Below are 26123 nucleotides of genomic sequence, written 5' to 3'. Positions count from 1 at the left end.
ATCAATAAAGTGAATATGGAATTCCTTAAGCCTATGAGCACTTACTTTCCTGCCAGAGGTACACGGTAGTTCATAAGAGGACTAGCAGGAGATTCTGGATATAAAGAAGATTTGTGTCAGTAGCAGATGTAATTAAAGGAATCATTCTCTGGTTTAATGTTCACCTTTAGCACTGATTCTGTTGGGGTTGGGCATGGAAGGACTTAAATATTGTACGTGGGGAGAACAGCATCTCTTTTTGCAGACCAGCTGAATTGATAACCACAGGGAGTTGGTGGTCCAGGTGAAAAGTGTTACAGTGAGAGGTGAAAACCATTCTGAATATTGTGGCCCTGAGTTTGAAGAAACACACCCACCCACAGTGATTTGCAGCAATGGCTGTGTAGTTGCACGGCCAATCTGCTAATGACCACACAATCTTTAGTAGCTATAAAAGGTGCTGTAGCACTTCAGTAGCTGTGAAAGGAGTGAGCTCACACAGGGATATTTGCTGAAGCTGTCAGGAAAGCAGTAGCAGACAAAGCTAAGAGAATACTACTCATGGTTTTTTGTGGAATTTAGGCAACTCTAGACAAATATTATCTCCATTCTTTGTTATTTCCCCATCCTGTTGCTTTCAGTTTTTTTCTTAATACCAATAAATTCACCTGATATTAACACTTCATAGGAGACAGGAAATAAAAGACAGCTCAGCTGCTAGTTCTGCCGCCAGCTGTGTCTATTTATCAGTGCTTCCAAATGATTCCACTAGACACAGTGATCTAAAAATGTCTTTTTCTTTCTATCATAATTCCAGACTGACACAAGTTTCTTAAATATGCCACTCATCAGCAGAGAGTAATTGTGACACCAATCCAATACCAAAGAAAATACCATTAGCTTTGGCCTTGCAGCTTTCTACAACACTGCAAAATGTTTGGGATCTTCATGGCTTATAACTTTTTTCCTATAATTTTGGCAAAAAGTGCCACACAAGTGATCTCCTATTCTCAAAAATTTGTATTTGGTTACATTTGGATGGATGTCTTAAGAAATTTGTTCTCCAAAATTACCAGTTGAGAGCAGGGCACAGCTGAATTGAAAACTGAAGGAATTCCTTTGTCTAGGAGCAGAGAGCTGAAATGCAGTGTAGTGACCATGTGCAAAACTGTATTGTTAACTTTGGACTTGGTCTGAGCCTGGTCCTGATCCAAGGCACTACACATTGTTTAGTACTTTTCCACAGCACAGAGTTTTACTGGTGGTTTGGAGAAGAACAAATGATTAATGCTGACGCTGTGGTAAGGAATAAACAGATCTTACTCATACATTATGGAATTGTTGATGTGTGTACTTCTTCTGGGAAAACCAGCTGGGACTATAAACATGATATTGAATGTAGACTTGCCTCTTGATCCTAAGACCACTATCACTGGTAATCTTAATTCTCTTGTAAACATTACGGACACATGGCACTCCTAGGGCAGAAGAATGTCCTTAAAAGGGTAACAAAAGGTCTGGATCCAAGCCAGAATGGGGTAAGCCTACACAGTGTCTCCTTTGCATGCTCTGAACTCCTTTTTTTTTTTTTAAGAGTTCCACCATGCACAGAGATCTGGCTAGCTAGAAATTTTGCAGAATTACTTTCTACCACACATTCAAAGGTAGCTCAGCTTACAGAATGTACTGCTGTGCAAACTAGGGATGTCCTGGCATCTAGTGAGAATTATTTGCCTTGCAGAGAAAGATCGAAGGCATGTGTGGAATAAAGGTAAATTTAAGTGAAAAATAAATTGCTTTTGGGAAGATAAAAAATGAACCTAAAACAAAAACAAGCAAACAAAAACAAACAAACCCAAACAAAACAAAGGAAACAACTAAAGCAAAAACAACAACAAAAATGGTGGGAAAATGGCTAGATATATATGAGCTACTTTGTTCTGTGCTCCTGCAGGAATTTTGGGACTTTGACAATCTCTGAAATGCTAGAGGTGTGGGGAGAAACAAGAATTACAAAATATTTTCCTGACTTGTAACTGTGAATCTTGCCCTAGTTATGATCATATTGTTTATATGAGTCTTCTAAGAAGCAGGATCCTGTTGCTTATGTATTATGTCCTGTTACTTTTACAGTGTTCCATCCCCTGCAGTCCTCCCACATGCTCATCCTTGTAAACTGATTAGTTCTTCATTTCTCTTCTAAAGTAACCAAATCTTCCTTAACTGCTAAAAATTAAAAGGATAAAATTCAGCCAGCAGCCTCCATAATGCTACTCCTTCGTAGCTCCAGTTTAGGCCTTCCTCTTCCAGGACACATTTGAGAACACGTAGAGCTGGCAGAAAGCATCAGAGGTCCCCAGTCATCAATGAACTTACTGGCACTCCCCGTGAGGGTTGAGACTGTCGGGTAATGTGCTGTCTTGTCCCACTCCTGTGTCTCCTCTCTTGCAGCCTATGCCTGCCATCTTGGTCACTTTATCATTAAAAGTTGCTTTTCAAAGGGATCATTAAGTGAGCTGGTATTGTTACTTGGAACAATTTAACTCCAGAGAAATCAATGAGTCCCCAGGCATGTTTGTTGTGGTCTAATATTGTAAAAATTTTGTTCTTTCCTTTTTTATTTCCTGTGGTCTGGAGAGGGAGGAGCTTTTAGGGATCTTAATCTTGCAGATAACATGATTGTTGGTAATGATTTGTTGGGACCAAGAAAAAAGAGTCTATCATATGCTAGTTTTCAGTGGTCAATTCTTGTTCCACATTTTAGAACTGGTTTTAGTAATTTCAAGACTAAATAATGGCTAATATGTTAGTTATGAAGGTAAAGTATCACTTCTCATCTTAGAGTTTGTTACTCCGAGAGGAAGGAAAAGTCTTGGCCATTATCAAGCCAGTATTGGAATCTATCTTTCTTACATACTCTGAATGCAGTCTGTGAGTAGTTCCAGTTAAAAAAAAAAAAAAAGAAAAAGAAACAAAAAGAAAAAGAGAGAGAAAACTCTGCAACATTCTATAGAGAATAATGAGAATAATGCAGAATATTAAGTTTTTATTAATAGATTACCATCAACTAATTTGTGAATGCACGTGGAATAAAATGAACTATGAACTATGTAACTATGAAACTCTGTTCAAGACACTTTAATCATCCTCAAACACAGAAAAACTGAGACATCTAATAAAAGAAAGCATTGTATGGGGCCACAGCCACAGGTCCTTTTATTTGATATTACTTTTCAGAATGTTACTCATAAGAGAAACAATGAATAAAAATGTAGGTCTTGAATTGAAGTGGTAATAAAGCAGACAGCTGCAGATAACCTGCAATGCTCTCTGACCAAAATAAGGCTCTTGTTATTATCTTTACAGTGGAGTCCTATTGGTGAAAGAGCACAAAGTTTTTCACATGGAGAACTTATTCCCAAAGGGCCTGAGCTGGTTTCTGTAAATCTTTGCAGAACTTCATTGGAAATAAGAACAGACCCAGAATAGCTGCTTCTACTTGGGACAAAACTTAAACTTTTTTAGCACTGCATTACCAAAAATACATATTATCCTGGTAAGACTTGGAAAACAAGGGGTGTCTTCTTTTTATTTATCATGTTTTGCTTGATGTTATCCATGAGCAAATGCATGGCTGCATTTCTAGTAATGTCTGCAGACAAAGAAATCTAAAAGCTGTCAATTTAAACTACTGTGGTAATACAAATGTGAGTTCCTTTCTAGCATTGGATTATATGTGCTTTAAGGAGCTAAAAGTCATGCTTAAAACAGGATCACATGTTGTCATTGTGGGTGATTTTATTTTCATAAACTTTTCATCTTCAGCAGTGAGACTGAACATTTTTGCTGTTCCATCATTTTTCAACCTCTGTACAGAGAGATGAAACAGTATTTCTGTGAAAACAAACTAATTATTGCTAAACAGTCAAGAATGTTGTTAATTATGTGACTTAAACAAATCATGCCATTTGTGAAACATTAGGGTCTTTTATAAGATGATAATGATAACTACAAGTATTAAACAGACTTTGGAAAAGAACATTAGAATAAATATTCTAGGAATGAAACAGTTTCTCTTCTAGAGTTTGACATAGAACTTTTTCAGTCCTTCATCTCTGAATTCATAAGCATTAAATGCACACACAGCTTGGAGCACTTCACAAAACAGAATAAATACATCTCCTCATTTGAATCAATAAAGCTACTTCAGTTAACAAAGACTTCATTCTTGTTGGAGCAATCAAAATCTATATAATGTTTGCTTTGATTACTGGACTGGGATAAGTTTTCCCTGTCCATTTGAGCTCTAATTGCCCTACCACTAAGAGGCCAGCTAAAAAAAGACTGAAAACACACAACTGGGCTTCCATTACAGGCAACTGCAACAGATTTCCTCTTACAGTCACACACTGCTCAGAAAATTGAGGGTTTTCCTACGAAAGCTTCTCTCTGTTGATTAAAAAAAAAAAGATTATCGGGTTACAGGTTGGCAGGAATAAATGCATTCATGCATTCTGGGAAGGTACAGTAGGGGACCTACTGGAGAGAGCTGCATTTCAAACCCACTGTACAACAGAGTAGTTTGTCAGGATTCAAAATGAAAAAGGAAAAAAACCAAAAACCACAAAACCAAAAAGCCAAACACACGAAGTGAGGCTCTTTGTTTTTGTTGTAGCTGGTTTTCCTCACAAAGTAGACAGAAATGGGAAGGCCAGGGACGCTGCCATGTATTCAAACTCCCACAGTTTGCTGAATGTGATCAGTTTTAACAGTTCATGCATGAAACTGCCAATATATTGAACTATACAGAAAATCTGTAACAATTAAAATTATGCCATTTTTTATCTAGAAGATAAACGAATGCTACACAGGTCTGTATGCAAGTTAATAATATTGTAGAGCACCAAAATACTATGTTTACATCTAATTTTCTTGGAAATTAGATTTCTTCATAAAACCTGCATCTTCCTAAACATATTTTGCCAATATTTCTTCTTAAATATTTTTTTCTTCACGCTGTCAGTTTCTTCCCTTAATAAGTGCTTTAATAAATACTGTAATTATAATTCTTTCTAATGTTGCTTTCTGCCAAGTGCATCAGGGAAGAAAATCCATAAAATAACCCACATGGTAAGAGCAACCCAGAACATACACCTACAGAGAGAATTTGAAACAAGGATCCTAAAAGTAATTATGTCATTTTCTCATGGTACCTAAGGCAGGGAAAAACCACAAAGGCAGAGGTGGGCAGTGAGGTGGTATTGAGACATCAGAGGGAGGGTTCTTGTGATGCTTGTAAAGAAATTTCAAGGCATTGTATCCTGAAAGGAACAATCAGAAATTAGTACTTGGTAAATAGAAGAGAAACTCATGTCAGTTGGAATCAGATGACCCTGGGGCAGAGACTGACACCCCTCAGTCATATTTATATTCAACTCAGAGGTAGATATGTAGTTACAATGCTACAAAAATACATACTGAGTGGAGAGGGAGAGAAGAATATAATACTGTTGTTCAACAGACTGAAATATTTCAAGTTATTCATGTCCTTCACCTCAGCCAAAGGGAGAAACCGAGGAAACCTGGTGTAGAATGCTGCGCTATCAGAGACAGGCCTAAAAGAGGTTTATTCTCAGATAAAATGCTTAGATAATGAGAAGCCATGGGACTCGGACATGTTCCTAAAACATTCACGACCCATCGATCAGTTGCAGAGACGGCGGGAGCTGCGAGCCGGGGCCGGAGCCGGTGTCTCGCATCTCCCTCTGCTGGGAGGCACCGCAATCGCTGAAGGAACCGCGCTCGCTTCAGGTCCGGACAAACACGGACTGGCAGTAGGTCTGGCCCTTGGTATTTTTGCAGTGATTTTTCAGGCAGATAGAGACTGAAATGATTAGGCTTTTTCTCTCTCGCTCTGTTTTTTGTTTGGTTTTTTTTTAATACTGTACCATGCAATTGGAATAAAGAACATAGTTTGAATACTGAGCTTCAAATGCTCATGAATGAGCTGCAGCTCAGGAACTGCTCAGAGAATATATAAAAATATAAAGAGAGAATAAATAAATTTAAAAATTGCGATCTGTTTACAGACAACTCAAGGGAAAGAAAAAGCTCTTTGGCTGCATTATTTGGCGGTAGCTGGAGAACATGCATTTCAAAAATGGGCAAGGAGCCTAAGTCCCATTGCCATACAAAAATATGATGTCCCTGAAAGTAAGGCTTAAACAACTTTGAAGTTTTTACCTTTATTCCCTAGGCATATAAGTCCCCAGCTCCAGCAGTATTCTATTGCACAAATGACAACAGGATGTTATGCACAGTAGGATACAACAGGATAATATGCACAGTATCCAGCATATGTATAGGGACAGAATTCGGTCCTCCCTTTGGTATAATTAGTTCAAGAAGGTCCTCTTCAGATGTTATGAAAAGCCAAGCTGTTCAAAAGAATGGTGAGCACAACAAAGTTGTTTATTAAACAAATGAGAGCTGTGCACCTCAAAATGTATCAGGAGCAGGATATCATATGGTCTCCCAGGTGATTCAGCACAGTTCTGTAGTATGGTTTGTTATGAGGTGAAACACTGTTTAAACAGTTTAAGTGTGCACTATTAACATATATGCTGATCCATGGACTTGCTAGTGTAATACCAAGACTGAAAATTTAGCACACTATTATAGTGCATAAGTAAAAATGAACTTGGGAGAATCTGGTTCCATAAATAAGCAGACAAAGTAGTGATTTTGGAAGATGAAACACAGTTGTTTTATTAAATTTCAATAGATATGAAAGAAATTTTCCTTGGACCAAAATTCCACACTGCCAATAGTCATTCTCAGCGTGAAAAAAAAACACTCAGAAGTTTTTACTGGAAATGAGGCTGTTTTGCTCTTGAAATGTAAGATATCAGGAGGGTAGGTTCATTTGCTGATCCCCAGTATCACACACAGCAACCACAGAGGAGGTAATTGCCTATCTAAACTGTGAGAGCAAACTGCAGTGCTTGATAGCTTGGGGCTGGCATGTCAGTGAAGTGAGAGGTTTGTCACACACCTGCTTTTTGGATTGTGCTGTGCTGGGCTCTGACATAAAATAAGAGCAGCATGGCAGAGCCTGGGGGAATGGCACAGCCAAAAGCAGGTGTGTGTGCGCCACACGCTCCCCTGAACTGCAACCAGCTCGTGCAGGAACATGCAAAATACAGCCCTCTCTCAACCATGCCATGCTGTGTTAGGGGTGGGGCAGTAGCTGAGAGCATCTTGGCTATCATCATCACCTGGTGGGTAGCCTGAATCCACATCCCTTACTGCCATTTGTGCGGAAAATGAGTCCTCGGGTCAGTTGGCCAGAGCTGACAGAACTCGCCAAGGAACACAATGCTCAGTGAGAGGACTGGTTAGCAAATTCTTACAGGTAATTATCAATGCACAGAGGAGGCTCTTCTCCTTGTTCAAACCAGCATTGCTGACATCACACGTAACACAGCAGACGCGAGTATCTCCGCTCCAAAGTCATCAATCAAATTTTGAAGCTCTTTGCAGTGACGATTGAGTCCTTGAACCATTGGAAACTGGTTTGAACCAGGTGGAACAAGTTGGATCTGGTTTAAACCAGCTGGAACTGATTTGATCCAGTTGAATCAGGTCTGAAATTATTGGAATCAGTTTAATCCAGTTTGAATTGTTTAGAATTGGTTTGAAGTGGTTGCAACTAGTTTGATCCTGTTGAACCAGCTGGATCCAGTTTGAACTGGTTTATACCACTTGGAGCCAGTTTTGACTAGATTGAACATTAGTCAAAATTTCTTAATGGAAAGGGCTGTTAAACATTGGAATGGACTGCCCAGGGAGATGGTGGAGTCATCATCATCATCCTTGAAGGTGCTCAAGAAATGTCTGAACATGGCACTTAGTGCCATGGTCTAGTTCACAAGTTGGTGAAAAGTAAAGGTTTAGACTCAATGACCTGAGAGGTCTTTAACTACTGAATTGGTTCTGTGATTGTTTTAGTGCAACTCCAGATGCTTGGCCAACAAAATGCACTAAAGTCAAATTGACCAGTATACAAGTCACACAAAAACTTTTTAAATGTTACCCTAGATTTTATAATCTTCTATTAGGGGTATCTAATTTAGAGATGAGATTTCTTGAACTTCACTGAAAAACTAAGGCTACACCTGTTAGGCTGCTAAAGCCACTTTTCAATGCAGACTCTTTGACACTTGATATTTCTGTCCAAGTATGAAAATTGGAAATTGATACTTGCTTCAAATGAGTTTATGAAAGGTATGGAAAGATTTTAAGGACACTAAAGGTAACAAAGTGATAGACTTACATTACAGATACTTTTAAGTCACAAACTTTCCAGAGAGGTGGAAAATACCTTTCCAGCCAGGCTCTATCAGGGAAACAAAACAATTGCTTTTGAAATAAATCCAGGCAATTTTCTGCTTTGAAATCCCAAAACTCTGAATTACCTCAAACCTTTATCTCCATGTCAAATCTGAAATTTATTAAGCTGAGATAATAATTCTGTTTATCTCATAAGGAGAAAAATAAAGAGCCCTTGGACAGACTTGCTCCTGAGTAGGGAAAATCCAATGTGATGGTATTCGGGGTGGCCCAGACACAAGAGTTGTTTGTCAGAGTATATTGGATTTCTGAGAAAGCTCAGTGTTGCAGACACATGCAGCATCCTCAGGTGCCCTTTCCTACGCATAATGGAGCATGGAAAGATTTGAAAGCATGTTTTCCAGATAAGATCCCTATCCAGTTATTGGTTTCTGCTGCTTGAGCCATCTTCTCCAGGCCAAGGTATATCCACTTCCAGCAAAAAAGTGGTTACTGAACACCTCAGGCTGCAGTACCTTTGCTCCTCCATTGTCCACACACCTTGAGTACTGGGAAAGGACTTACTTTCTTCCCAAGCTGAGGGCTTGTGGTCCCTGTGCCATCACTTCTGTCACAGCTGCAAACCAGCAATGCTGCCCCTTGCACCTACTCCAGGGCACGGAGGCTGACATGTTGGCAGCCAATAGGGATCCCCAGGCAGGGCTGCAGGGACAGCATCTTGAAATTGGGATGGAACTATTTAATGAGGTCACTGAGCTACTAACTAGAAACGAAGCCTGGAACTATAGGTATTACTCCTGGGAGGCTCCAAAACATCAAAAATAAATTAACTCCGATTAATGGAGAAGCAAGCCCTCCCTCTCCTTTCCCATGTGGCAAGAGATGTGCTCGTCAGCTGATGCTGCAACAAATGCCTTTTCTACATGTGACATCCTTCAGGGGTCTCTCTTCCTGCCTCTGAAAAGTTTTCCCTGGAACAGGGGAAAAAGTATGTACCCAAAAAAGGAGAGATGCTCCCAATTCACAGAGTTAGGGTAAAACAGGCAAATAAATATCATACATGGGGACCTGTTCTGTTGATTATCTGAGCTAGGGAGCATGAAGTCAGGGATTGCTGTGGGGAGCATCTGCCATCAAAAAAGCTCCTGCTCAGGACTCACATTTTCCTTTGAATGTGGGTAAAAGTTGAGAGTTTCCTTTTTACCACTTACACAGAAACTTAAATCACAGATTTTGATGGAGTCTTAATATTTCCTAGCCTGTGCTGTATTGTTTGAAGCAGATGGGACTCGCCCCCTTAAAAGATGTAGAACGGAGAGGAGATGGAGTTCTCCAGTTGGAGAGAATCACTGAGAGTTATTGGGTAAAAACCAGCCTGCTGAGCTTGAAACACAGCCGACTTGGGGCACCTCCCAGGCATGCCCAGAACAAAAAATTGCCCCTTTTCCATGCTCTTAGCCTGTACCAAAAAAAAACCCCAACATAAAAACAAACAAACAAACAAACCACAAAAACCCAAAACAAAACAAAAAACCAAACCAAACCAAACCCCCCAAAAATTAGGACTTTGCTTTCCTGTCACACTGCAGCTTTATGTCAGCTGTTGTCGAGGAGAAAAAACTGCTGCCCTGCCAGATCCTGAGATGGGAACAGTCTGGGTAATTCCCTGGTAAGGACATTAAAGCCAGGGGGCAGGTGGGACAGAGCCTCCCTGGAGGCAGACAGCTCCAGTGGCCCCTGGAAAACCTCCTGCAGCATTAGCAAGGCTGGGAACTGTTTTCCTGTGTGGAAGGGACAGGGAGGGGAAGGCAAAGCCAGAACGACTGGGAAGATCCCAGCCAGGCCTCCCAGGAAAAATGTTCCTTGCCTCACACACTCCTGGCTTGGGGGAAGCTTCTGGGCTGGAGAAGGCAACGCTCTCTGGAGTACTGTGGTGTGCAGAGGGTTCTGGGGCTACAGCCTCTGGCATTGGCACACATGGTGTGTGAGGTGCTGGGTCTGCTCGTGACAGCCCACCTTGGCTCTGCAAAGTGAAGGACAACTTAGAAAAGAAAACCCAAAACCAAACATCAAACCTACAAAAACCAAAAGCAAACCAACCAGAGAAAAAAACCCACAGAAGGCAGCAGTAAAACCTGATCAAGCTCTGGTTGAGCTGTGAACCTGAGGTGTGGGCACTGCTATCCTTCTCAGTGACATTTGGTGGGCACGTGGTGAACTCAGAGGCCAGGTGTAGCTTTTTGGGGGTGCAAGAAGGGTGGAAGGATAAGGGCTGAAAGGAAGTGACCCCAGCCTTAGGGGAGAGAAGCCCTGGAGGGCAGATAGGGAGATGCTCCCCAGGGCTGGTGGGTTCTCCAACAGCTCTCCTGATGCGATCTCTCCCTCTGCCCTGCTGCTGGTGGGAGCAGACTAGTACCCCCCGTCCGGCATGGGGCTCCCCGACCCTGCATTAGATGGCTCCCTAAAGATGGTCCTGATCGCCCAGAGTCCTGAAGGTGTATGCGTGGGTATCAGACTGTCCACGGGGACAGTCTGGGGATGCGAGAGCCACGGGTGTCCTGGGGTCCGGCCAGCGCAGCCCTGGCTCCCGCGCCTGCTGCCGGCTGCCGTGCCCAGGTGTGCCGGGGCGGGGGTGCGAGCGTGTGCTGCTGCTGCGTGTGCGGGCGCGCACGTGTGCGCACCAACATCTGCGTGCGCCTGTGCCCGTGGCTCTGCGCGCAGGGGGCGCGGGCGGAGGAGGCGAAAGGGGGCCGGTTCTGCGGCGGGTGGCTCCCAGCCTCCCCCGCCCCCTTCCCTCTGGGTCTGCTCCTCGCTCCGGCTCGCATTCTATCGCAGGCGGCCGGCGCAGCCCCCTCTCCCCAGCCCCAGCCCCAGCCCCAGCCCCGGCCCCGGCCCCCGCCCACCCCCGGGGTGGAGGCAGCCGCGCCGAGCCGCCCGCGGGAAGAAAGCAGCGCTCCGCCGGCTCCGCGCCCCTCCGCGGGGCCATGCAGCGCCTCTGCCCGCCCGGTCCGAGCGCAGCCCCTCGCCCCGCCGCCCTCCGCGCAGCCTGAGCGCCTGGCGGGGGCTCCGCGCCGCTCCGCGCCCGGAGGTGGGACGGGGCCGGCACAGGCGGCACAGGAAAGCTCCGCGGCTCCGCGACACTGCCCGGCTGCCCCGGCCATGGGGAAGGGGCTGGAGGGGACAGCGGCCCGCTGCGGGCTGGGACTGGGATACCTGCTGCAGACGGTGGTGCTCCCCGCCCTGGCCGTCCTGGGGGCCAGCCGCCCCGGCTCCGCGGCGCAAGGTAATGCGATGGATGGATGCATGGATGGATGGACGGATGGAGAGGGGTTGGGGCATTCTCCGTGTGCGGGTTGGAAATGCGAATTTATGCCGTGATTATCTTTTTTACTGTGTTTGTGTGCGCAAACAGTGCGATCGCCCGCATGCACGACCCCCGCCGGGGTCTGGAGGGTCCGACCTGCCGGGTCGAGTCTGTAGGTGCTCAGCCTGGCCAGGACAGGCGTTTGCCTGCACTCCGTCCTCAAATGAGGCACGGGGAGAGGAGGGGAAGTTCGGGCTGCCCTCCGGGGCGGGAGAGCCGCCGGTGCGCCCCGGAGGGCTGGCAGGGTGCGTGGGAAAGGCAGGTGCGGGGCGGGTGTCCCTCCGCAGAGGCAAAGCCGTACCCTGGAGTTCTGCAATAGACGGTCAGTCTTGAACCCCCCAAGTCCCCCCAACGCCCTCCTTCTTCCTGCCAAAAACATGATACACCCGAAAGGAGTCACCGTCTTTCTGTGTTTATGTTTTGAGATTTTGTTTCCTCTCCCGTGTCGGGGATTCTGGAGTACATCTCGGTCTGCTTTCCCGGTAGCCCTTGAACAAATTCCCCTTTTTAAGTGGCAATGTATTGCTTCTCAGTGCGTGTTTAGGGGTGTTTGAGAGCATCACAAAGAGCCCTGGCTCAGGGTGGCATCCACCAGACGAACAGCCACAGCAGGAGGCTTTTTCTCCTGCGAGCTGATGCTGGACAAACTTTCTCGGTGCTTCTCTTCTTTCTTTTCAGGAGTTAGACCTAATGTGGAAATGTGTTGCTTTTGTGGAACACAGGAGAGAGAAAGAGAGCTTGCTGCTGCATGTGGGCAGAGCTGCACATAGCAAAGATGTGCGGGTTGGTTAAAGCAGTTGGAAATCTCAGTTATATGATTAACAAGAGAAAAGGAATTTTAGAAGCTTCTTTGTTTGTTTATTTTTCACATGTATGTAGCCTCGAAGTAATAACATGCACCAGAGTTCTGATTTGAAGTTGCTAGCATGATGCAAGTGTAAGAATACTTGATTTTCCCCACATCATGTCTGTGGGGAGGCATTCATGAAAACTGCACACATCTGACCCTGTGCTTTCACCCAGCCATTACAAAGTGCACTCCTCTCTGGCCTTTTTAACAGGAGAACAGTGATGGTTGTTCCAATTCCTCGTGCCCCTGGCAGGCTTTCTCTTGGTTCTCCCAAGCACAGAGCTGTAGGTTTGCTGCTGGTGGGCTGGGTGCACTGAACACCATGTCTGTACATGTAACAGTGCTAATCCATTTCCTGCTGATACTTACTCCATCCCCTCAGAGTCACATTCCCTTGCTCATTTATTTCACAGGAAGATCAGAAATCTGGCCACGAAAAGGGGGTAGCAGAGAATGAGAGTACAAAAATCCCTTATACATCGTGGCATGTTTCATCTGTGTCTTCCATATAATCTTCTTTCACTGGTTGGTTTCATGTTCAAGATAAGACAGGTTTGATATTTTGTCTTTAGAGGTTTTAGTAGTGCCATATGTGTGTGGACCTACATGTCAGGGGGTATATATCAGTCTGTGTCGACAGAGATATGTCATGTCAGAGGATGTTGGAGAAGAAAGCTCCCCTCAGACAGTTGGACTGGAGTGGAAAGGAGCCTGCTGGCTCTGCTGGCAGGACACGGCAGTTTCACATGACAGATGGCCTGAGCAGGGAAGAGAGGACCCCCTGCGTTCGGCTGTTCCAGAGCGCTCCTCTCGGTGCCACAGGGCTCATACCTCCCACTCCCGGATGGTTTCTCCTTTCCACACTTACCCTCTGTGACACAACACTGTGTGACAGAAACGCCACGAGGGCACAGGAGCCAGGCCCCCTGTTCCTGTCCTGCAAAGGGCAACGCAGTGTGGGACCTGCCACAGAACACAGGTGTTCTCACCTACCCAGAGAGGGCTGGAGAGCTCTTCAGCAACACTCCCCAGTGTGTGATAAACTTCCACAACAGAGTGAAAAATCCAGGGAATCTGGTTGGGATATAACTCTTTGTCTTGGACTTTTTTATTTTTTTCCATTTATACTTTTATTTTTATTGCTAGGACCAGACAGAGAATTTGGGTGCAGACCTTGTTTTGGCATTTTTCCCAGAGCAGAGGGATTTTCTGATTGGTGCGTGCAGTGGGGATCTTCGTGTATGTGTGTATGTGTACACGGTGCTTCAGTGAGGCAATGAATCAACAGTTTAACTATGCCCTCTTCAGGAAGTTTCCTCATCACATAGCACCGGGCAAAGTTTTCCCTTTTATTATATATATACATTTCAAAAACATACATATTTCATCTCAATTCCCCAACTATCTTTAGCTTTTGAAGCAGGCTGAGAAAGCCATGAGCATTGCTGAGACTTGTGCTTTCATACCTTCCTTTTCCATTGCCTCATAGAAGATGAATTTATTAACTGAGGGGCTGGTGGACCAACCCCCCCCCCCCCCTCACTCCCTGGCACGTTCATTATCACTGCATCTCAGTGTCCTCCTGTGAGCTTCTCAGCAGACCTAAATACACTTTTTGTTTTATGAGTATTTCTTATCTTCTTATCTGAAGCTGTCTGTGTATTTTTCCGCTGTTATCAGGAGAGAACAGGAAATGGCTGCAATGGTAGAGACAGCCCTTAATTCTCAAAGCAGTGTGAATGAGGCCAGAGCGATTATCAAGCCAGAATCAACTGTGACTTGGCATTCCCTACATTTACTATACCTCTATGATAAGCTATGTCAGAATGAGAATTTAAATGCCCCAAACTGTGCCCCTGCTGGGCATTTCGGTGCCATCTCCACAAGAGCAACTTTTCCTTTGGCTCTTCAGTCAGCAGAGACTGGGTTTCAGCTGTTGTGCTCCCCTACAGCCCCCACACTTCCTGCCTTCCAAACTGTTATCCACTTATCCTGTGGTTCCCACCTTTCTGTTGTGTAGCTGGGATGAAAGGGAGAGTCAGGCTATTTGTGGTGACAACATGGTTTAGACAGCTTTTGGGGTTAATAATGATGGTGTAAAAGATGGTAGAAAAGCTAAATGGACTACGTATTAATGAGGTTGTGTTTCATTTGTTCCTTTACAATAAAAGAGTGCATTTTTCATGCTTAACCCCTCAAACTAATTAAATCAAAGTGATAATTTAAAAAGAAAACTGTAAAAGAGCCATATGTGCAGATATTTGTCTTGCCCCAGCATGGTCTGTATTAGCAACAGCAGCAGTCTGAAAATGCTTAGTGCAGAAAAAGTGAACTATAACATGTGAATGTAGTAACCTTTTGGGGATGCATTTCCTAATTAAATACCTAAACACATCCTGTTGAAAAAAGGCGGGGAAAGAACTTAATTACCTTGATGCATCAGTGGACCTCTTGTGCTTGATCATGCGGGTGTAATATTTATATTAATAAAGCAGGAGCCAAGTAGTATTTGGTTGAGAATGGATAAGGCCCTTTGGAACATTAATCTGTTTTAAAGCGATGCACTGGGGTAGATTTCAATGATGCTGACAAGTTTGATCTGGATGTGGTAGCCTGTGCTTGTTCTGAGTAGCATTTTAGTACTGCAGTACTCTGCTAAAAGCAAACCAGCCACTGTGTTTCCTTTGCTGACAGAGGTGGTGTTTAAGCAGGATTAAAATTAAGTGGATGAATCTGTGCATAGAGGAGAGATTCCTCCCTGGGAACATGAGAGTCAGAATCTGAGTTCTTCTTCCTCTGGCTCCAGGCTCTAGCAGCTGGTTGCAAGAGTCATGGAAAAAAATATATAGATCACATACGGGCCCTCCTGATGGCTCTTCAGAATTACTGTCAGTGTCATTTATTTCTCTGTGCAGTAAAAATGCCAGAGTGCATCTAAACATTTCCACAGTTGTTGGGCGTGTTTGCACTTAATCACTTTATGTGGATCATTCACCCCACAACTTTTTTTTTCTTTGGTAATGGTCTTAAACCCCAGTTATTCACTATATTTTGGGGCTAGCTTTGTGTATGACATCCAAATTCAGAAACAGGAAACAGCCTTAACCAAATTAAAAAGATTTTCCTAATTTAATTTTCCAAATACAGTACATCTGAAAACAGGAATACAACTCTGTGCCAAGGCCAGGCAAATCAGTTCCATAGCTGGTCTGTGCAGTAGGAAAGGACAAAATGTAGGCTATATTTATTAGACATCTCCATGTAAATATCTTGATTTTTATGCAAATGGAAGAGAAGTGTTTTGAGGCACAGCCTACACAGTTCAGGTGAATAGGATACGAAGCAAATCAGTTCCTATGGAAAGTAAGAGAAGCCCAGGCTGAGAAGGACAACAACTGACTATTTCTGTACAGTATATGACTAGAATGTTATGCATAAGTAGAATACAGAGGAGAGTTATACTCCAAAAAGCCAAGCTACATTTATGTCATGCTAACAGCAAAACATCCTTGGTTTTAGTAACCTGTTTTATTGTGTATAGCTGTATTTTTTGATTTCTGGTTCTTTCTGGATTTTACATCACTGGGCTTTTGAGGAATTGATTCTGGATACTTATTCTACAAAAAGGCAAGAAAGTTACTTTTGCAGCACATCAGAAAAATATGTTTGAATTGCTGGTGCAAAGGGGAGTTCCTGGGTAAATTTGCATTGCTTGGACTAGTGAACAGTTTGCTGTGATTTAGTCCAAGAGGATTGGTCTCCATGTGAGTCTCAGACTGTTGGTTTGTCATTGAAAACATGTTACTGGAGGCTATCTTAGAAACTAAAGTGTAATCATGGATGCTTTGCCTATGCAATACATTTCACATAACTGTCTATATGTCCCTTTAGGAAGAAATGGCATTGTCTTTCCTCCCTTTAGGGTGGGGAGAGGTCTGTGCTGGTTTGTGAAGTGCACATCTCGTTAGCCACCCAGTGGAGGTATTCAAGTCTAGCAGGCAGCGATCTTGGCAGCGGTGCCAGTGGAGCAGTAATTACAGCGTCTGTCATTTGCATTAGCCGGCGCTGCTGCGCCTTCGGCTCGGAGGTACAAAACAGCTCCTCGAGTACAAGTCGAGAATCAAAGAAAAGGAATGAGAGACGAGCTGTGGTTTTCCAGTTGGCCATAACCCCCACCAGCACAGCGTCAGGATAATGTTGTGCAGAGGCTCAGTTCAGTGCCTGCTGCTTCCAAGGACCGAAGGAATGGTGGTGTTTTAAGTGATTTATTGTGTGTGCTCAGTAGAGTCCAGTCTCAGGAGCAGGCGCCCCTGGATCTTTCCATCATAACATTATCCAAGAGGCAATCTGAAGGAAATGTTATTAAGTCTTCTAGGAGGCAAGCTGTATTCCAAGAAACACTTAATTTGCATCATTTGCAAGTAAGCATTTGAAATTATGCTAAGAAAGGAAATGGTTATAAAGAACTTTACACAGAATAAATAGGAACAACAAAATTCCTCTTGATTTTGAGCATACTTCATTCCCCTGTGTTTAAATTAATGGGGTCATCTGTAGGTACTCCAGCCCCCGACTCCACTGCTGTGGTGGAGAGATGATTTATTGAGTATTGTTGTTGGGTTCATGATAGGTTCAGTTAAATATTTTGCCAAAGATCCAGTGTGGTTATTGTATTTAAATTTATCTTTCTGGTTTGGGGATGTAGCATAAAACTGTGTGCACACTAGCTGGAGGAACTAAAGGAAAGCCCTGAACTGTAGCTGTGTTCCAGTTGTTTTCCTCAAGGCTGTCTCTGCTTGTACAAACAGCACGCACAAGTGAGGTGCAGTGAGTGGGAGCAGTGGGCAGGAGCTGACAGAGATCTTCCCAGCTCTCAGTAACCTCAGAGATGCTTGTGTATAGCTTTCTCCCTAGGTAGTCATCACTAGAACAACTTCCTGTTTGCTTTTATGACTCCATCCCAAATCACATGGACGTTAAGCAGGAAATATGGGATTTCCTCCCGAGTCATCAAACACCAGGATTTGGGGAGTCCCTTTATAGCCTGGCACATTATCTAAAAGTTTGGACTGGGAAGAAAGAGCTTCATGCAAAAACAGTCTCACTTAGAAATACCCTTTTATCAACATGGAAAATCTAGGGGGAAACAAAGGAGAAAAAAAGATTCCTTTTTGCTTATTTGCTCAGGGGAGGTTGGAAAAAAAGAAAGAAATCTTAATCAAAAACAGAAAAGACTCAGTTATTTTAGAGAAAAGGTCAATAAAGCCCTGAATATTTACCCTACTGTCCAAAGTATTTGTATTTATGCTCTCTCAAAACATGTTAGGTGTTCAGTGAAAATGAAGTTAAAAAGTTGTGAAGTCTTCTGACAGCAATGGGTTTTATTTCCATTTACATTTTTCCATGTATTTCAACCAGCCCAGTGAAAAATCTCACCGTCAGACTTCATTTACAGTCCTGGTTAGCACTGATTAAGGCAAATATTGCACTTCTCTCTAGATCTTGCTGTTTTGTTTTTGGTTTTGTTTTTGTTTGGGTGTGGGGTTTTTTTGTGGGTTTTTGGTTTTTTGTGTTTTTCTTTTTTTTTTGGTAAATCACACTGATTTTACTGTGATGCAGATTGAGATGGAGACCCAGATTCTCAGTGGTGCCAGACATGCCCTTATTTCCACCAGGGAGTGTCAGGCAATGCTGAATTTAGGTGAGTACCTTTGCTGCTCCCTGAATACCAGCAGTGCTGCTCTAACTTGCACGGCAGCCCAACAGTCCCGTCAAGGCAGGAACACCTCCCCTGTCACCATGTGATGCTGCAGTGCCTCAGCACCTCCTCAAATTCTCACTGCCCTTTGTTGTGAGTCCTACACAGACAGGACAGGAGAGGCACCCAAAAAGCTGTGCATGCTTGTCTCACTTGGGGATACCTCTGAGGGGAATATCTGCAGTTGTGTCTTTAGCAAAGCTATGTGCTTTTGTTGCTGGGCATAATTGGAAGTTCTTATTTGTAGCATTGCCTTAGTTATTCAGTCTCTGTTTTGCTGGATTTGGAAGCTGACTTTATTTATCATTGTTTGGTGGAGAGGTCTAGGGGTAGTTGCCTAAGTATGCAGAGCAAATGTGTCAGGGAAACCAAAATATGAGCTCAAGGTTTCTGAGTAGCCAAGACTCTGGTGCTTCAGTCCATTTTTCTTGTTTGAAGAAAGGGGGGATGCTAGAGAGGGAATGCTACACTGAGAAGGCTCTCAGGTACCTTCTCAAGGTTGAATTTCTTATGTCTCACTGATGCTGTCTTTTCATCTGCTGTAATCTAGAAATATGTATAAAAGGATGGTGTGGGTTAGGAATGGTACTCCTCAGTTTAGTATCTCCCACTGGGACCCTTGAAACCATGTGATCCTCACTCTCTCCCTCCTCCCTACTCCCCTCCCCTGAGGTGAGATGATGAATTGGAGGCACAAAATATAAAGATCATGGGTTGAGCTAAGAACCATTTGCTGGGAACAGCAGTTAGATAAGAAAATGTACAGCAACAATACTGATGACAGAAAGTGGGAGAAAGAGTCAAATGATTCACATGGAAACTCCCTGACCACAGCAATGCCTCACTGCTCCCTCTGCCACACCACCCAGACTTGGAGGAGAGCCCTTCACCTCATCCCTGGAAAATGAAGTGAGTTGGTACAGTATAATCTCCAAGTCCTAGCCATGCCCTCTCCTGGCTACTGCAAAAATTAACCGTGTGCTGGCCAGAACCAGACCAAAGGAACAGGCAAAATTATACGCTGTTGCCCAGGAACAGGGTTGCTTCCTGAAAATTCTGACTTTCTGGTGGCAGACAGTTTGGAAGGATTTGCTTTGCCCAATGCAATCCACAGTGTTATCTCAAATTTGGAAGGAGGAAGAGCAGATCCAAGGCATGGCTGCAGCACTGTTGTAAATAGATCAGTGTCCTGGGCTGTTTTGTTTCATTTGGGTTTAATCTGCAATTCAGGACTGTGTTATTCAACTGTACTTCATTCAGTTGAATGAATGACTTACGCTCCAGAGGACCCCGTTGCCTTATGAGTTATAAAAGCTATGAGGTTGCCTAGGCAATTAAATCAGTATCTTTTTTCTCTTGTTGCAGGAACATTTTCAACAATAATGCTAAGGAGCTCAGATAGATTTCACTGGCCTGGCAACAGCTGAGCATTTTCTTGTTAGGTAGCTTTTGCCAATCCCTTTTTAGTTATTTTCAAGAAGCAAAGTAGCTTTATTTCTTAGTCTTATATTGAGTGAGAGGTTGAAATGTTAATCTCAGTGGATTAGCGGTGTATCCTTTGAGAAAAAAGAAAGCTTGCGTTTTTCTTGGTCCCCTGAGTGCTGGATGCAATTGTTTGAGAAATCTTGAATTTCATCAGCTAGATACAAGAAAATGTGCAAGTTAGCCTTGAATGATCTGTTAGAAGAGGTTGACTTTATTGCAGCCATTTTGGAAGCTTGTTTGAACTGTTATTCAAGATAGTTGTTCCCCAGGTGTTTCTTTGCTTGATTTTAGTGCATTTCACATGAGACACTGAAAAGGGATCACCACATGATTATTAGTAATTCAAAGCTTCTTGGAGAGCTATATTCCAGCCATCAATTTGCTGAAATAATGGCTGGCATATGAATTGCTGCACTTTTATGATATGGTGTATCTATTGTTTAAATACGTTGCTTGTCTTATCCACTCCCAGCATATGTGTTTATACTGGGAAGTTTACATAGTGAGTGAAAATAATAATACAGTCTCACTGAATGAGGTTAATTGCAGTTCAGCCATACTGAAATCAAGGAGCAAGAAGTGGGACAGAATAGCAAGCGAGACTAAATCTGTTCTCATGGGCACTGGATTTACCTACACTGACTGAAGTGCAGGCACTTATCAGGAGTAATTCTAAGTACAGATGTGCACACTGCCTTAGTCTGAATGACTTTTCTCTTTCATTAATATATCACTAAGTTTTGCCGGTTGCTCGTGGAGTCAGCACAGATGTATCCCTCTCACCTTTCCCTTTTCCCACAATTTTGTGTCTGTTGGGTTGCTCTGCAGCTCTACACATACAAAAGATGAGTGGCTGTGGCTAACAGTGAATAGCTGGGGCTATATAGGCAAACAGTGAGGTGTCCAGACTGAAATTTCATGTCTGCGCTCAGATGAGACTATAGAGAAATCTCTGCTGCATGAACCTCTATTAATAGGATAAAACTCTCTGATGCTTTTAACTAGAAAGAAATAAAGTTTCCTCTGTTAAGCTTGGCCACTTAATTTGAAAATCAGGGTTCATTGCGGATACTAGAACTCTGTCTGGTTAAGGAAGGAATCTGTAATTACATGGGGAAGACTCTGCCCTTCTACAAGTGCTGTTCACATAAAATCTTGCTGAATTGTCTCATGAAATACTTGTATTCCTTCCCCAAAGGTTTTTGGCCCAAAAGCTGCACTATTTTTTGACAAATCATCATCCCCATTACAAATTCTTTTCATGCAGACATTCCAAACCTAGCTTGAGGGGCTTCCTTTCTGCTTCCTCACCACTTTTTGAAGATGAGGGCAACTTTTTGGTCTCTTGCTCAAACAAAAAGCAGCAATCTTCTTACACAGCAAATCTCTGCTGGCAAGAATAGGAGTGCAGGTTTTCCTTCTCTTCATCATGCAAAATAGCTGTACTGCAGCAAATAGGAAGTTCCGAATTTCTTAATTCCTAAGTAACTAGAAAGTTTGTAGCCAGAAAGTTCAGGACTGAGACCTGTCAGTTTCACTATCAGTTTCCTTTTGTTTTGTTTTTTTTTAAATGTCTAATGTTTATACCAAGGATAGACTTATGTGGTACAAGGCCAGGTTATGACCACCACCAAATGTAGCTCCATTAATTTCAGAGACAGCACATGCCAGAACCTGATCTGCTTCTGTGTTAAAAATATGTTGACACAGTAGAGTTAGACTCTAGGATGAACAGACCTTGATCTCATCGTACTTGGCGGCAAGTTTTTTCCTGAGGTTGTTTCTTTTTTGCTTTGGTTTTTTTTGAAGCTAAATAATTTGAATAAATTTGAGGCTTTTCATTTTCCTTACATGTAGCAATGTGACTCTTTCCTGTAGAGAGATAAACATGGTGCCTCACTTGGAAACAAGTTGGCAAGATTCTTTCAGGCAGACTTTTTTTTTTTGCTTGGCTTTTTGTTATGATATTTTAGATAAGAGCACTGACAGCCAAATGTCACCAACTGTAGGCAGATATCCACATAAATATCTATTACACACAAATGTGTGGCAATTTCCTGCCTTAGCAATCATTTTTAACTAAAGACCTCTGCCACTTAAAGCATGGGCTTCGAAGTTTTAGGTTAGAAGTGCAGCCTGGTAGCTGGTAACAAAAGCAGTTGTTATCCTGGTGCAGGCAGTAGAATGAGAAGTGCCATATGCCTTTCACGAGCAATGGAGAAGGCAAAACTGCTCAGCTGCTGACTTTTGTCCTTTGCTTGTCCTGAAATATTTCTGTATCAATCTTTTTCTTCCATCTACCCCCCAAAGTTGTAGATTAATTCCTTGTTGTAAACTTGGCTGTTAGATAAAACCTTCCAAATCTTCAAAAAAATTTAAAATGCCTAATTTAATGACTTTATAAACATTTCTATCATTTTGCGGTCTCAAGAATAAAGTTTTAGATTTGTATTTATGAGAAACATTTGCAAAGAAAATGAATTTAAGTGGCAAAGTGACTTTGTGTGGGGTAATAATAATCTGCTTTGTTTTACTGATCAGCTTATTTTACCAGTACTTGGTTTCTCTGCCTTTTTTTGTTCAGGGAAATCAATAGATAACAGTATTTTAATCAAATTTACTTTCTGCCTGATTGTTTTCACTGGATTGCTTGGGATTTACTCACTGCAGCAAGGCAAGGAAAATTTGGTCTTTTGTCTTTGAAGTTTCGTATTTACTGGTACCAATGCAGAACATATTTCATTTGTGGAGGCCAGGCTGAGGTTAAGTTGGTTTTAAAGATAACAGTAGATTCCTGCGTCCTTGCATTTGTTTTGTATTTGGTGACAGTCACTAAATCAGGGGAAGGAATGTTCAAACAACACACTTGAGGAAAAGGGATTTTTATAGAAAGGGCCCATTCCTGCTAATAGCCAGTAACTGCACACAACCCCACTGACATTAAAAGTCCATTAGCTAAGCCAAGTTTAAACACCAGCTGATGCTATGTCAGCTAAATGTATATTGGAATTTTTCATGTAACACAGCAATAGCACTTCTGTGCTTTTCCTAAAACTATGTACATTAAGAAAAGCAAATGTCATCTGATAGTAGTAAGATGAAGAGTTCACATTAAAGTAGGCAGAATTGTAATCAAACTAAAGTCACCATCTGGTTGCATTAATGAGAAACCAAAATGGATACAAGAAAAGCAGGGAGTGTCAGGTTTCTGAATTAAAGCTAGATTAACAAATGTAGTGTACAGGCTTCTGTAATACAGGATAAGCACAGAGCTGCTTATCTGCTTGGTTTTTTATCATTAAATATAATATGACCTTGTTTGAGAAGTTTATACTGAAGCCTATCAGATGCTTTCTCAAGTAGAGAACTGGGTTGCCATGGAAGGAGGTTGTTTCCTGTCTATTTAGGAAATATGTCTCATTACAGCAGTGTGAAAACCTTCAAATGTGTCAAGATAGTGTTTGTATCCTATGGTCTGAAATTCTAGTTAACCAGTGGCACAGCAAATAGCATTCACCCATCTCTATGTATCAAAAAAAGAGTTGAAAATTGTGGTGAAAAAACAGCCTGTGGGCTTGGTATTGAGAAGTGTTTCAGGTGAGGAACTTACTGTTCATCTTCAGAAGGAACCAGCAGGCTGAGGTCCCAGTACTGTGGTCTTGGCACTCACAGAAGCACAGTTAACACCTGGTTTGGCACTGGGCTGAATTCAGAGAAGTCACTTGGGAGTCTGGATTGGAAAGAGACCTTGTGCTATAAAGCTGCTGTGGAGACAGGAGGGGTGGCTTAGGTGTGAGAGCTGGAGCAGGGGGGTAAATAGTCGCTCACTTACACACTCCCAAGTCTGTGAAGGACTGCTGTAACCTTCTCTGCCTCTGCTGTGTCATTAGCTGTTCATTAGTGAAGCCTTGTGCGAGCAGTGACAGGAGCACAGCTAAAATGCCTGATGTGGGCAGACCAGCCCGCTGCAAACATCCTGTGGATGTATCTCAAGGGCTCCCTTGCACTCTCACCACGCTGTGCTAGTAGTGCAAAACTCTTCAACGTGTCATGGGGCCGAGCCTGACTGTGTCTTCCTTGCTGGAGGAGCTGACATCAGTAGCGTGCCCAGAGCAGATTGTGTGTTTGCGAACCACAGGGTTTAAGGAGAGTAATTCAATTGCATTTTTCCCCCTTCTGGAACATAACATGTAAACATATTACTGAACTAAAGCCTGGTTTTAATTACAAGCAGCAACATTTTCATGTTGACAGATTTTCACATGGAAAGCTTTATTGAAAATGAGAGGAGACCTTTTTGCCATCGTTAGTTCTTGCTGCTTAGTGCTTTTATCAAGTATAGTAAAATACAGTTTATAATTAATTCAAAGCTTATATGGACATGTTTAATATAATTACCAAACAAAATCCTGTTTACTGACATATTGCTTGTGAAACCAGCCCGAATAATCTGGTCTCTGGCATACATAAATCAAGCAGTAATAACAGCTGTAAATATTTCATAATATACTTAGAGTGCTTTGATTTTAATACTGAATCCACTTTTGGGTTTTAAGGATAAAACATAGGTCAAAAATGACTTTTACCATATGTTCCTTCCTAATCTCTTGCACTAATTTGACTGAAAGTTTCTTTTAAAAATAATTATTGTATTTTATTGTCAAAAAAGTAAATATATACATATTTATGAGCTGGGAAAATTATGTAATTAAATTATGCTGGAGCTAAGGAAATGACGCCATTCACATTGGCACAGGACAATTGCTTCAATACAACCATGAATATTTTTCATTGGAAAAGGCATTGCAGTGTCAATACCCTTTGTCTTTCTCAAAGTTTTACTATTTTTATCTGTCTGGATGTCTGTGTGTTCTACACTAAGCCTGAAAGACTTAGTGTAGAACACACAGACTAAGAGACGGCTGGTTATGCTGCTAATTCAGGTGGCCAAAGGGCTGGGAAACCAAAGGGGACCAGGAGCCAGATTTGTAGTGGACTGCTGGGGGACCTGTGACACTGTGTTATATGCTGGGCCCCCTCTTTTTTTCTGGGAAGGTTTTGAGCTGGTATTGAAATAGAAGGAAGAAGATGTTACTGATTATCTGGCTACCGCAGAATATTTGGGCTTGCATGAGGCTACTAAATCATCTTGGAGAGCTCAAACTGTGTGTGTGGTTTGTCCAGTTCAGAAAAGTGCCTCAAAGGTTCAGGAAGAGGCTTATGATTATCCCTCAAGTCATTTTACCCTGCACCAAGAGAAGAACTTAAAAAGTAGTTGTGGAAAATACAACATTTTGCAATTCTTGTTTCCTTGGAAATTTTCTTTAGCCTCTAAAATAAAATAAGAAATCAAGTAACTAGAGCACTATTTAGAAAGACAAATTTGAAAAAATATCCTCTTTGGGAATTATTTAACCCTTGTTCTGCAGTTGGATTCCCCTGCTAAAGTAGACATAAATTTTCAAATGTTTCAGCTGTGGCGCTCTCTAAAAAAATCATAAGTCTCCAAAACTAATGGCCAGGCTCCTCAGGAATGCTGCTCCCTCCAAGCTATGAACCTCTCAAGCTTAGGATCCTACCCCCCCAAAATAAAACCACAACTAACAATTGGTATGAGGTAGGAAATGGCATTGGGATATGTCACAGCAGTTCTTATTTTTTTTCCCCTTCATCCTTGAGGGCGTACACAAAGCCTGTTTGTGTGAAGGGAGCTCCTTGGCCTTGCTTCTAGATAGACGGTCAATTTTTTAAGATATATCAACATATTTTGATCTATGTAAAACTACATGGTGATACTTGTGATCAGCATTAGGTGTTCTTATCATCATCCTACACGCATCTAGAGATCCCTGGATATGATCTGCAAGGGTGTCGCTGCAAAGTATTTAGCAAGTCTCTCTCTCTAGACAGATCACAGGGGTTCCTGAATGCAGTACATAAATTTTGGAAAGCTGAAGTCCCAATTCTTAACTTTCTAAAGTGTGAGAACTTGCACTGAAGTCTGAGTCATTGCTTGAGAAGACTGTAGTGCGTGAACAATATTAAATTGCTTTGTTGTGTGTATGTGCAGGCTGCATCCAGACACTGTCACTGGGAAGTTATTAGTATATATAATTAACTAACCACAAGGAATTTCTGGACTGAAATAGCTTATGTAAGCCTACGTGTTTCCTTCCCACAAACCCAGCTTAAAGCTTCATGCAAGTATCTTGCGAAGGAAGTGTCTTTCTGCCCATGAAATATCATTTGGAAAGATGCGCTCACCTGCCAGAGTACAGCGCTTTACCTTGCAACAGTCCGACCTTCAAAAGTTAGTTCTGACTGGTGCTGTTTAT

The 26123-nt window shown here is 42.5% G+C and overlaps 1 protein-coding gene across 1 annotated transcript in view; it reads left to right on the top strand.

The window, feature by feature from the left end:
- The first annotated feature begins 11322 nt into the window (after window positions 1-11322).
- UNC5C (unc-5 netrin receptor C) overlaps window positions 11323-26123 on the top strand; it is a 247671-nt gene continuing 232870 nt past the window's right edge. Inside the window, exon 1 of the mRNA XM_059844141.1 lies at window positions 11323-11614. Coding sequence (XP_059700124.1) covers window positions 11491-11614 — 124 coding nt within the window. The 5' untranslated portion in view covers window positions 11323-11490. The remainder of the gene's footprint in view (window positions 11615-26123) is intronic.

This window comes from Haemorhous mexicanus, chromosome 4 (assembly GCF_027477595.1).
Source record: "Haemorhous mexicanus isolate bHaeMex1 chromosome 4, bHaeMex1.pri, whole genome shotgun sequence".
In the NCBI taxonomy this organism is placed as follows: domain Eukaryota; kingdom Metazoa; phylum Chordata; class Aves; order Passeriformes; family Fringillidae; genus Haemorhous; species Haemorhous mexicanus.
This window is presented reverse-complemented; position numbering and strand designations above follow the sequence as displayed.